This window comes from Misgurnus anguillicaudatus, chromosome 22 (assembly GCF_027580225.2).
Source record: "Misgurnus anguillicaudatus chromosome 22, ASM2758022v2, whole genome shotgun sequence".
In the NCBI taxonomy this organism is placed as follows: Eukaryota; Metazoa; Chordata; class Actinopteri; order Cypriniformes; family Cobitidae; genus Misgurnus; species Misgurnus anguillicaudatus.
In genome coordinates this window covers 39,917,106-39,931,407 of record NC_073358.2, presented here as the reverse complement: position 1 = coordinate 39,931,407, position 14,302 = coordinate 39,917,106, and the positions used below count along the sequence as shown (strand labels likewise).

Below are 14,302 nucleotides of genomic sequence, written 5' to 3'. Positions count from 1 at the left end.
GCTGTCATTAATTCCAAACATGTTATGCCATTTATGCCTCCAAACATGTTAATAATGTTAGGTATGATGAAGATTACATTTGTGTGTGTATCTTTCGCAGTAACTGTTGCACTGTAGAATAGTGGGTTAAGCAAAGGACATTGTATAGAAGTGTTGCACACTTCTTGCACACAGCAGGCTTTCAAAGAAAGTCAGCAAAAAATGGGGGGGGGGATGTGCCCCAGTAAAGCTTTATGTCTAGCCATACACGAAGAGACGCGTTTCAAAAAGCAAGCAAACATAAAAATCTTTCTGTTCTTGACAGGGCACATACAAACAAAATGATCTCCACAGTATTCTTTTTTAATAAAAACATTTGTTTATGTCTAACCTACTAATCTAGTTTATGTATATATTAGAAGCAGAAACCAGTCTGTGCTTATTTGGTCTTAAAGAGACAGTAACCTCAATTAACCTACTTAAGTCTGTCATGTATGTTAATTAGGGCTGTCAATAGATTAAAAAAATTAATCTAGATTAATCGCATGATTTCATGAGTTAACTGCGATTAATCGCAAATTAATCGCACATTTTTATCCATTCTAAATTTACCCTAATTTAACACTTTTCGGGTTTTTAATATTCTAATCATATATACATATATAGATGCTTTATGCAAATGTATGTTAACAACAGCCTGTTTACATTTTAACAGAATCACCAGCCATTGTTTTGTATATGAATTTTCCTTTCAGAAGATTTTTCTTTCTCCATTTTTGTTTGCTGTTGCATCATTTGGGTACCTGTGCTGGCAAGTTGAGTCGGAATTAGCAAATTTAATATTTTTTTTTTGTTGTTCATAGGGGTGGGCGATATACCGGTAAACAAAATTAACCGGTAGAAATGTTTCAACCGGTAGAGATTTTGAATTATCGTTTGTATCGCGTTTGCGCTCACGTGATGTTGAACGTGACGCACGCAGCCAAGCGTGACGTATTACGTACGTATTCACTCCGACAATGGAAGGGGAAGGCAGTGCAGCAGCGGCGGCGGCGGGCACTACAAATCTCTGTAACGAGGAGAACAACGAAGAGATTGTCAAAAAAAAAGGTGCAATATCTGTGGTGTGGAATTGGTTTGGTTATAAAAAAAAGTGATACAAGTGAGACAAATGTGATTTGCAAGGTATGCATGACGACTGTTCAGACAACCGGAGGAAATACGTCGAACCTGTTTTATCATCTGAAATCAAAGCATCCATACGAGCATGCCCAAAGTCAAAAAATGCGGATTTCCACCACAGAACCCCGCTTACCACCAAAGACCGCTTCTAAACAACATGTACAAACATCATTAATGACGTCTTTTGCTAAAGCAGTTCCTTATGAAAGGAAATCTCGAAGATGGGTAGACATAACTCGTGCTATTACAACGCACATATGCAAAGATATGGCACCTATCAGTACAGTTGAAAAGGAGGGTTTTAAAGAACTGATTCACACACTGGATCCGAGATATACAATGCCAAGTCGCAAATATATACGACAGGTGGAGTTGCCGAGTTTATACGCGACTTGCCGTAGCGAAGTTGAAAAAGAGATACGTGATGTTGCATACTTTTCAACGACTACAGACCTCTGGGCGAGCCGTTCAACGCAGCCTTACATGAGTCTAACGATACATTTCATAAACAACTGGACTCTGTGCAGTAAATGCTTACAAACCTCATATTTCCCGGGAGACCACACAGGAGAAATGATTGCGCAAGGTCTCAGAGAGGCATTGGAGTCTTGGGGATTACAAGAAAGCCGGCAAGTCTGTGTTACTACTGACAACGCGACTAATAACATCAGAGCACTTCAACTTAACAATTGGACCAGGCTACAATGCTTTGGTCATCGTCTACACCTCGCAATTGGTGAGTGTTTAAAAAAAATCCACAATTGTTTGCAAATGTCTAAAATGACATTTATTTTTAACAGTAGCAATGTTGTTTTGTATTGTTGTTGTTTATTTTTATCATTATTATATTGCACTAGTAGTATAGTCTCTTTATGTGTAGTCATTATTATAGCTACACATTATTATAGCTACATTTATAGCTAGATTTTACATCTTGTTATCCCTTTTATTTATTTTAACACAAAACCAACACAAAATGACAACGTATTAAACAGGATAACACAAAACAATATGTAATTTTTTTTTAATAAAAAATGAATTAAAACATAAGTGTAGATAGCCCACATTTTTAGTACGGTTAAAGTTTTATTTATAATTTTTTAGTTATAAAAGTTAGGATTAGGCAGCTATTCAAAATCTAAGGTATAAATTACAACAGTTTTGTTGTTGTCTTTTGTTTTAAATTCAATTAACACTTTTTTTGTTTTCTTTAACTAAACTATTTTTTTTTTATCTATATCCTCTTTTACAGAGCATGGTATGAAACTGCCACAGGTGGATCGTGCTGTAAGTGTGTGTAAGAGGGTAGTAAGTGCCTTCTCTAATACATGGAAGAGAAAGCGGGAACTAGCTGTTGCTCAAACAGAACTGGGCTTACCTGCTCATCAATTAATAACTGAAACAGTAACCAGATGGGGATCCAGACAAAATATGATTGAAAGGCTAATTGAGCAAGAGAAGGCAGTTTCCCAGGTTCTGAGAGCAGACAAGAAAACAAGACATTTAATACCAACGTGGCAAGATATGGATGTCCTTGAATCCATCAGTAAATCTCTGAAACCTCTCACAGAGTTTACTGACGCCCTGTCTGGAGAAGAGTATGTAAGTGTATCTTACTTGAAGCCTGTGCTCCATCTTTTTAATGAAGCAATTCTAGCACCACAGGATGATGACACCCAACTTACTAAAAACATAAAAGAGAAAATCCTTCAGTACTTGAATGAGAAATACAATGATCCAGTCACCCAAGACCTTCTGGACATGGCATCGTTTATTGACCCTCGATTCAGAACAAAGTACATCAAGGAGGAGAAGGTGGACTATATCATGTCGAAGGCTGCTAAAGAGATTGAAGAGATGGAATTGGTGGTTGTTCAGAACAAAGAGAGTGCTGCTACTTCTCAGACATCAACAGAAGCAGCAGTAGCTGAACCAGCAGAGCCAGCTAAGAAGAAGCACAAGGGTTTAGGTAGTTACTTCAAAAAAAAAGCAACAGAGCAAGTCTCACTAAAGAACTAAAGAGCTACCTGCAAACAGTGGAGACTGACAGTGAAACTGATCCCCTGCATTGGTGGAAATTGCATGAAATTAATTTTCCAAGAATGTCCAATTTGGCTAAGAGGTACCTCTGCATTCCGGCCACAAGTTCTCCATCGGAGCGTGCCTTCAGCACTAGTGGCAACATTGTCACTTGCCACAGGTCTGCGCTGAAACCAGAGACTGTTGACCAACTAGTGTTCTTGGCTCAAAACTTGAAGTAGCTACTGACAAATGTTGTTTAAAATGTTAATTCATTTAAGCACTTTGTTTTGATGTTTTACAGTGGTGTTACACTGTATATGTTATGTTAAATGTCTATACAGACATGTGTTCTCAGATGCAATGCATTTAGATTTTTTTGCCATGTTCATCTGGCAGCTGTTTGCATAACACAAGTGAAGATATAATAATTTAGAGAAGTTATTTCTGCCTCATTTTAACAGTACTGTACTCATTGACACTTCATGTTAGTAAGCAATTTACTATAAGGCAGGAACATTAAACCCATACTAAATCTGTAGTGTAAACAGTATGTTTAGGTTTTATTTAAAGTATTGCTGCAAGTAACTTAAATAAAAAATATGTTATACAAAAGTACAAGTGTGTGATTTTCCTGCCTTTTTTGCTTATATGCATGTGTTTCTGAAATAAATCATCATATCATGATATATATCGTTATCATGATATAAATGTGCTTCTATCGTGATAGAAAATTTTGGTCATATCGCCCACCCCTAGTGTTCATATTTTGACATTCTCTATTAAAACGTAGAACAATGCATGATTTGTTGAAATATAACGAATTATGACAGAACTACACGTGTTTGAAGTTGAAAGAGTCAAATTACCACAAAAATGTCCACATCCATACATTATATTACCACATCAATACCTTAAAATCACTGGTAAAACTAATAGATTTAGCACACACAAAGCAAAAACATCATCAATGTATGTTCAACTTTTTTTTCCTTTTGTTTGATTGACATTGAGACAGACTGCTTAAAATCTAAGTGATCTAATATAGCCTAATGTTACACATCAGATATTTTTACCCAACAGTTAACCAAACATTTACTTAAAACATAACAGATTATAGATCCTACCTGCGTGAATTCTTATCAAAACAGATATTTGTAAAACTGTAATTTTGTGTAGATGTCTATATATCCGGGTCGCGCACTCGCGCGTCTGTGTGCACGCGCTTCAGATGTCAGTCAGTCAGCGTGAGGAGATCGCTTTTGAGTCTTGTCGCTCTTAATAACTCTTTAACATTAATCAGGTACCGAACTTTATCTCTCTTAATGACTATTTTAACATCAAGCAACTCCTGCAGTCTATTTTATAAGTCATGCATAAAAGCGAAACCAAAATGAATTGAGACGCATTTTTGTATTAGATTAAGCATTAGGAGGACGGGAACGTTACACCTCTCAGACGTATAAATAAAGATCATATCAGATGTCCAACGAGCATTTAGAGCATTGGATTTGGTAGACGGACCGATTTGCTTAATGTTCTTATTTCTATGAAAACCTTTTACTCATTTAGAGAGAGTCACATTTGTCTGCGTCTCTGTTCATTCAACTATGGGCTGGACCAAGGGTCAAACAGAAATTGCGTGTTGCGTTAATCTCCGTTAATAAAATTAGTGGCGTTAAAATGAATTTGCGTTAACGCGTTATTAACGCGTTAATTTTGACAGCCCTAATGTTAATCAAACAACCCAAGACAAGAGAAAATCACATCTGTAGCTTTTAAAATAAATAAATAATAAAATTAATAATTATATTTAATTCATAAAATAAAGACTAATTTTAGACCTTACTTAATGTGCAACTTTGTTTTTTTTGTTTTTGTTCTTGATCTCTGATTCATAGTTAACATTTTAGTCAAGTGTCCCTAAGTGTCCCTAACAGTACTTTCCTTTAATCTAACTAACAGGGAGACCAAATTGGATAGCAGCTATAGCTATAGCTATAGTTCAGAACACTGGTCGGAAGAGCCCCCTAGGAATTTTTGCTTAGGGCCCCCATAGACTCTAGAATCGCCTCTGGTAATTGTTAGCCCAGTTTCACACTCTCTGACTTCTGTAGCCTGTCTTTTAGTTTCTGATATCCAGACTTCCTTGTCAAAGACGTCTCTAATTTGACAGTTTACCATCTCTCACTCAATGACTGACTGATTCTAGTCTTGAGGCTACGTAAGACTGGATAAAACCATGCAGTTAATTTTGTTTTATTAGAATAGTCCCCACCCGTTGGTGGGTCCAGGTATCATTTGTTCATTTGTTTTTGCATTATATTAAAAAAAACAAGAACAACTAATTTTTTTGTTATTCCGTTTTTTTTTAAATTATGATTTGATTTTTTGTTTTCCCGTTCTTGCACGGAAATCAGAAAAAAACACTTGACATTCCGATTGGGTCCTGTGGGCAGTGCTAAATCTTATTAACAGGATTTGCATTCATTATTTTTTCAAACTAGAGTTTTCCCAACACTGTATGTGTTAGCCTGTAAAATTAATAGTCTATTGTTACCCAAATATTTGTCTACACTGACTGAAAAAATTCTTTTGAAATAGCCTAAATGTAAACATGTTTATGCATTGACAGTTGACATATACAAATTTAAATATTACATTTATTCTTTGTTTTAGATGTTTTTATTAAAGGGGCAATACGTATGATTTTAAGTCTTTTATTAATCATAATCAATGTCTTTATTTATAAATATGTCCTCATTGGTGTCAAATGACCTCTGCCAATGATCTGACTTTTCTTTGTAAGCTTAGAATTTCTTCTCTTAGAATGTTCTTCTCTTTATTTACATTGAACGGGTAAGTCCTAGAAGGCTTCCATGTCGTTTCGCCATATTAAAAAAACTATAATAGCAAAGAGGCCTCAAGACTTTCTCGTATAGATTATTGGCTTGTACCACATAAACACCACCATAATGTTTCAGTCACTAATCTTCCCTCTCCCTTAACAGATCACCACACTATTCTCCTTTCAACTCCCTTATCCACAGGACACTCAAATATAAGGTTCATGGCCTCATATTGTAAAATAAATTCCTCTTTACGTAGACATGGTAAATTAAATAAAAGAATTTCCTTTTTGATTCGGTACTACTGGGTGATAGCTGCTTCTGAGAAAAAAATTGGCCTAAATTGGAAGTTGCTAAACTATGTAGTAGGTAATGTGCATTAGACAATTTAATAGCAATTTGGCTAAACAGAGAAAGTATGAAGAGGAGAAGGTTATATTTAATATATTAACACTTCAGAGCAAAACTCATAATGGCTTATCAGAAACTGCATTAGACAGTATTTATAAATACAAGGCTGAAGTTTTATATGTTCGCTCAAGGAGAAACTGGCTAGAACAAGGAGAACAGAGCTCTGCCTACTTTCTTGAATGGAAAAATACAACTCTAGGAATCTTACCATTAGTTCGCTGGAAATTAATGGCATTTTGACAGAGAATTCCAAGGAAATAGCCTGTTTTTGTAGTAATTTCTATTCAGAACTTTATAAATCAAAATGTAAGAATTCAGCCCTCATTTTCTTTCAGTCATTAAAGGAAGTTAAACCAATTTCTAAAGATGAGCAGCTTGCATGTGATACATCTCTAATTATCACTGAAATAATTGAGTGGATTGAAAATAAGAAATCTCCTAGAACCGATGGCCTAACAGCCGAGGTCAACAAAAGTTTTGCTGAAGAATTTGCACCATTCCCTCTAGAGTATTTGGTCAGAAAAATTGCCTTCTAGCTTAACACAAGGGCTCTTAATTCTGATTCCAAAACCTACTGTAAAAAATATTTTACTTTGATAGACAATTGGCAACCCATTTGTCTCCTTAATAATGACTAAACTTTTAGCTGGGGTTTTGGCCAAAATACTCAAATATTTTTTTAAGTTCAGAATGAGACTCGATCAGAATTTATGCCAAAAAGACATATATCAAACAATATCCGACTTGTTCTAGATTTATTAGACTATGAATTAGTTAATGATGACAGCTTTATTCTTTTTGTAGATTTTTACAAGGCTTTTGACTTTCTTGAACACAAGCTTATTTTTTATCTCTGTGTGTGTCCGTGTGTGCCTGAAGTTTTTTCATTCAGAGATGAGCCTGTTTAGAGGACCTCCATTCACTAGGTGGCGGAATGATACGAAAGCTGAAGCGATTACTGTGCCGTTATCAGTAGAATATTGCACGCCTCTTAGCCAATCAGATTCAAGAACCAGAAAGAACTGTTGTATAATTTGAAATATTGCATGTTATGATAGTAGTCTGATACTTTCATGTGTGTGACTGACCAAGCTATTGTATGTAGCTAGATTAGCTAACATAACTTCAGCAGACTACTGAATAGAATTGACTTTGTCAGTGCTATTCAGCAGCAACACACACCATACATATAAAGTAGATAAATATTACTTTATCTGTTGTTTTAAGACTAAAGAAAGGCAGTAAGGCGCAATAATATTTTCCCAAACAGTCCTGATATGAGAACGTTAACTAATTAATGAGGTTCACTAACTTTCTGGCTACTAAGATTTGAAATAACTTCAGGATTAGTAAATTCTGACAATTTATTTAAAGTTAACTATTCTGGAACAGAACTGTGTTGTCTAATCCATGCAAAATATAAAACCATCTACCATCTATATTAGAGCACGTTTCATTGCACAAGATTTTGGAAATCGTGCTTAATGTTTTCTAAACCAGTATTTATTTTCAGTTGTATTTTCTGATTGCCCCCTCACTGGTTCTTCGATAAGTTTTAAAACACCTGGTATTGTGTGACTTCTAGTGACTCCTCTTTAAAGTGGCTTGGCAAACAAAATTTTTGGATAACATGTTTCTCTGGCATTCCAAATAAACTGTCACGTATTAACAAATGCTCTGCTCTCTGATGCCTCTTCTATCAGCTGCAATTTCAGCCATATCAAGCACAAAATGATTTAAAAGCAATGCTTTTTTTCTCGGCGTAAAATAATGTTGCAAATACAATTATTTAAATAATCTCCTTTCATAAATTTTACATCTGGAAGGGAAACCACGGTAACTGTAGTATGGTTACTACACTTTTACCACAATAAAATCATGGTTAATTTTCATAAGGGATGTGTTGCCAGATACTACAGTTTTAAATGGGAAACCTCTTATTACTATTTTGGTTCTTTACGTGAAATTTTATTTTTGCAGTGCATGCAAAGGTATAATTGTATCATTGTAGGAAATCGAACCCATGACTTTTGCGATGCTAATGCTTTAGCTTCTCAACATTCAATCATGATCGATGCATCCGGTGAATGCTGATATAGCTTTAAATCCTAATTAAATCCGATGAATTTGCTGTTCTCACACAGATGAATGTGTGCTAAATGAAAGCAGCAGTTTGGGTGAATACCTGTTATTAGGGTTACAATGGTTCCTCATGTCCAGGACTATAATGACGCCTTTTGTACCGATGACACTAATGCAAATCATTTAGATAAATAGCAGGGGTCAATCAATGGATATTTTTCACTAGACAGCATCATCTGCTTACAGCCACTTTTCCTTCTGGGGTCTATTAAAAATTAAAATTTTCAATGCAAGTTTTACAGAGCTGTGCAATGACTACATTTTCCAATCATGCAAGAAATTTTCATTCCTTTAGTGCTCATTTGCACCGAAACATAAGAAAATCTTGATTGGATTCTTGCTTAAGAAAGGAATAATTTCATTAATGATTAATGCATACAAACACGTATGAAGAATGTTTATTCACATAAAGATACTAACCAGGGTCACAGTCTCTGTGGTATGAAACTCTAAGTTAATGTCAAAACACATTTGAACTAGCAGAAACAAGGTGCCGTGTGACTACCCACGCGCTGATGAATATACAAAGCATAAATCTTTTAAAACTTTTAAACTTGCAACAACAGCTTTGCTTTCAGTTAGAGCTGCTACACCCGTCTTTATACTAATAGCAATGCAGTTGACATTACAGGTTGAGGGCCCACATTGTCTGTTTTGCATATTGATGATGTTTTGTTCTGAATCTGGCATTCAGGTTGCCCAGCTCATCCAGTACCTGATAGAAAACACTCCCAGCATATTTGGAGAGGATTTGCAGAGTCTGTTCACTAGGCGGTTGAATTCAGAGCAGGAAACACATGAATGCACAGGTAATTGTGTGATTATGCACTTTTTATAATGACACGTGGATGACTGTTGAGGTAAATGACCGACAGCAATTACCCTTTCTGACATTTCACAATACACCCACTTCTATTTCTACTTCCACAGTATACCCTAAGCAGTAAGTGTAAGTAAAATCTATTAAGACCGTATTAACATTTTGTAGAACTGGCTTGGCGATTATGCAGGATGCTGCAAAACAGTTTCCTTGCAGGACCCGCATAAATTACCTTGATTGTGCTGGTTTTTCTGGTTAGTTAATTCTGTAAGTATTTGCATGTTAATGCAATGAAATTATTTCAGTCCAAAAAGACTTTCATAAGCTTCTCTTAAAGCCATTTCAGACTGGTATTGATAGTTCAGTCACGCGCAGGATGGAAGGTGAATGTTTGCCCTGTGGAATAGGATTTCTTTGTTTTTCCTTCAATTCAGAATGACCACCAAACACCACTGCTAAACATAACCACCGAAGCATATTCCTTGAGAGGAGAAATTTGCCTTTTGCCATTTAAAGCTGTCAATTTTGTGCTTTATAGAGAATGTTTTTTTCTTATGCTTTCAGACTTAAGTACAAACACCAGGCGGTTGGACAAACCATTTACTCTGTCCGACCAGTCTGTACTATAGAATTATGCTCATGCACTCACAGCAGTCTTTATGACAGGTTCTTCCATCTCTGATTCACTATTGGCTTTATTGTTAGGGGAAATTGCGGACTACTTTTTTTAACAGAACTGCTATTTGCATGTTGTTCCATCCTGCAGTATGATTTAATTTGACCATGAAGCATCTGCATAAAACTCCCATATATTATCCAGATCTTTTGCATGTTACACTGATAATGCTGTGCGTCTACGATAAATGCTTTCATCTACGTTATCCCATCTCATCACTGTGTGCATGTTATGCAAATGTCAGTGTACATTTTGAAGAAGAAAAATCGTATTTAAATTCTTTTGTTGTCTTGATTTTATGATTTTTATCATTGTTAGCTGTACATTGTTGGTTAAAGTTAAAGGTACAGTATTGTTTTTTTAGCGGCGTCTAGTGGTGAGATTGTGAATTTCATTGAGATTTCAACAGTTTGAGAATCTACAATAGCTGCCACATGACAAACATGTTGTCGTTTGAGAAAACGGTTAGGTTACTGTAGAAACATTACGCCGACTTCCATGTAAGGAGACCCGCGGTATACACTCACCTAAAGGATTATTAGGAACACCTGTTCAATTTCTCATTAATGAAATTATCTAATTCTCCAATCACATGGCAGTTGCTTCAATGCATTTAGGGGTGTGGTCCTGGTAAAGACAATCTCCTGAACTCCAAACTGAACGTCAGAATGGGAAAGAAAGGTGATTTAAGCAATTCTGAGCGTGGCATGTGTAAAAATGAGTGAGGAGTCCATGTTTAATCCAAACCAGCCGTATTTATTGCATAAACCTCTGTAGTGTTGTTGGTGCCAGACGGGCCGTTCTGAGTATTTCACAATCTGCTCAGTTACTGGGATTTTCACGCACAACCTTTCTAGGGTTTACAACCTCCACTACGCGGCAGTCGTGTGGGCAAAAATGCCTTGTTTATGCTAGAGGTCAGAGGAGAATGGGCTGACTGATTCAGGCTGATAGAAGAGAAACTTTGACTGAAATAACCACTTGTTACAACCGAGGTATGCAGCAAAGCATTTATAAAGCCACAACACGCAAACCTTGAGGCGAATGGGCTACAACAGCAGAAGACCCCACCGGGTACCACTCATCTCCACTACAAATAGGAACAAGAGGCTACAATTTGCACGAGCTCACCAAAATTGGACAGTTGAAAACTGGAAAAATATTGCCTGCTCTGATGAGTCTCGATTTCTGTTGAGACATTCAGATGGTAGAGTAAACAGAATGAGAACATGGATCCATCATGCCTTGTTACCACTGTGCGGGCTGGTGGTGTTAGGATGTGGGGGATGTTTTCTTGGCACACTTTAGGCCCCTGTTATGTCAATTGGACATCGTCTAAATAACACAGTTTACCTGAGCATTGTTTCTGACCATGTTCGTCCCTTTATGACCACCATGTAGGCCTACTCATCTTCTGATGGCTACTTCCAGCATGATAATGCACCATGCCACAAAGCTTGAATCATTTCAAATTGGTTTCTTGATCATGACAATGAGTTCACTGTACTAAAATGGCCCCCACAGTCTCCAGATCTCATCCAATAGAGCATCTGTGGGATGTGGTGGAACGGGAGCTTCGTGCCCTGGATGTGCATCCCACATATCTCCATAAACTGCAAGATGCTATCCTATCAATATGGGCCAACATTTCTAAAGAATGCTTTCAGCACTTTGTTAAATCAAAGCCACTTAGAATTAAGGCAGTTCTGAAAGCGAAAGGGGGTCAAATACAGTATTAGTATGGTGTTCCTAATAATCCTTTAAGTGAGTGTATGTATATAAAAACAAAACTTATGTAAGTTAATTATGTAAAGTCTTTATACACCACTGATAATATAGTATAACATGTATATTATATTGTATTTCTGTCAAGAGAGTTTTTTCCTAAAAGTTACACATTGCACCTTTATACAAGTAGACTATTACATAAAAACAGTCAGAGGCATTTTCCTAACACATTTTTTAAACAAACTAAATTTAATATAATGTTAGTATAATGGATATTTACATGAATATGTTTTTTTTTCAAGGTGACTCGTATCTTCACAACTCCTCTTCGGAAGACACAGATCTAGATTATTTTGCATCTCCTCCTCTCTCACCTGAAGTCCACCCCCTTTTTCTCCCTTTGGCCACACTATCTCTCAAAGAGAGGAGGAAACCACGCCTCTTTCATATTGATATGCGGTCATCACAGGGAACGTACAGCTGTGGAACACTAGATTCAATTACATCACATTCCAGTGCATCTGTAAGCATGCTGGGGGGCGGCAAACTTAGCCAAACACGCGACCGATGCCTCTCCGAGCCTTCCATGTATTCTGCGAAACCTAAAATGCAGATACCAACGCATTCCCCTGTTATCCGACAATCAAGCTGTGATGCGGCTGCAATAGAGAAATCAGGGGGCTCCATGGGGTTGAGCCCAGAGCAACATTTGAATAATTCTTCGATGGGAACAAGGCGACGACGTTACACTTTCTGGAAGTCCCCACAGATCCCTAGCCGCTTTAGGCATCCTGCACAAAAACTAGCCAGCATGTCAAGCCTGTCATCCGCTACCACTTCCTCTCTTAGCTCATTGGATAGCACGCTCTCTCTGAGCTCTGCCGATCCAATCCCAAGCCCCCAAGATACACAATCCCGTCCTTTTCTGTTCGGGGCTGCCGCTAAACTGCGACCTCTTACCCCAGAGATGACAAGGAAACGGTGGACAAATGCTTTTACATATGAAGAGGAGGAGAAGGTAAACACGTGGGGTGAGAGAGATCAGGAAATAAAAAATGACAGAGAGTTGGAAGCATCTTCCCATGAAAGTGGTGCGGAGAGAGGCGAAAGCGTGGACGCCTCAAGCTCTAATATTACAGAGATTAAAGCACTACAACAATGCGTGTTGTTGTCAGATTGTCAGAGTCTTGCTGAGAGTGTGTGCAGCATGGTGTTTGCTAAGAATCCATTAAAGTCATCTGACGCATGCAGGACAGAACATGATGTGAATTTGCAAGCGATTTCGCAGAAGCCATGCTGCATACAGACAGTCCCACTGGCAAAGCAGATCAGTAATGAGAAACAAGAAACACCCGTGGATGCACCAGCAGCAGCACAAAGGCGAATCATTACCGAAAAGGAAAACTCTGACAGTTGTGTAAATGCACATTCAAAAATGCACGCCTCAAGTGGACATAAAGTAAGCAGGATGAAAATAACACTTTTTGATTCTGTAGGAAAGTCGATGTTGAAACATTGTAAGGTCAGAGATCAAACTTCAAAGTATGTCCCTATAGGAAAAAAGCAGGTCGTGGGGCAGGAGTTTACTAAACATGTGGAGGGAAAAGGGTGGGAGTCAGTTCCCCAAACACTGTTTTATGGTCATGATGTTCCGCTGTGTTCTGCACCATCCCAGCAAATGGCACTTCAGGTGAAAACACGCTGTCCTTCTCTTGAAGATGTAGGCATGAAGGATGCTGGGTTGGGTGGTGGAGCTGATGTTAGCACGATCATTAATAATAGCCTTAGCAAAGGCGTAGAAGAGAACACTATCCGGGCTAGCAAGTTTGCAGGAACTTTCCGCCACACTATATGCATCAATGCACGCAACAGAGGGCCAGCACAGAACAAACCGTTACCATAATTGATTTTTTTTTATGTGTATGTAATCCTATACTTTAAAGGCGGAGTCCACGATGTTTGAAAAACGGTTTGGAGAAGGAAACGGGCCGACTACCAAAACACACTTATAGCCAATCAAATCAAATCAAATGCCGGGTTGCGTATGTGTGGGGCGGGTCTATCAACAGAAGGTCCAGATTCTATTGGGGTAGGGGCGTGTTTGTTTGGGTGATTTCAGATATCAACATTGGCTTTCAAGCATCATGGACTCCGCCTTTAATTTGAAAATGCTTTTCAGTGTAGGTATAAAGTAAAACTTTAAAGCCTGCGGACGTGTTGCTTCTTGTGGACAGGAGATTGGAACCGTGCATGTTTTTTGAATGAGGTGTAGTATTGGCTACAGAAATTTCAAGTTGTGAGGTTTCTCTTTAAAAAGGCATCTTGCAGAGCGAACCCGCAGAGAAGCGAGTGCTACAGCTGTGAGAATAAAAATAATTCATTCCTGGGGGAAAAGCGGGATTGGCATGCTACATGCTGGCAATGATGCTATTAAAAGATTTTTCTGAGGATACAGAGCAGAAAGAAAAAATAAATAAATAAATATTAACAGAGAGT

The 14,302-nt window shown here is 37.6% G+C and overlaps 1 protein-coding gene across 1 annotated transcript in view; it reads left to right on the top strand.

Annotated features, from left to right (window-relative positions):
* arhgap20b (Rho GTPase activating protein 20b) overlaps positions 1–13,741 on the top strand; it is a 58,401-nt gene extending 44,660 nt beyond the window's left edge. The window contains exons 14-15 of the mRNA XM_055198846.2: positions 9,277–9,391; positions 12,109–13,741. Of these exons, the coding sequence (XP_055054821.2) occupies positions 9,277–9,391; positions 12,109–13,709 (1,716 nt within the window). The 3' untranslated portion in view covers positions 13,710–13,741. The remainder of the gene's footprint in view (positions 1–9,276; positions 9,392–12,108) is intronic.
* The last annotated feature ends 561 nt before the right edge of the window (positions 13,742–14,302 follow it).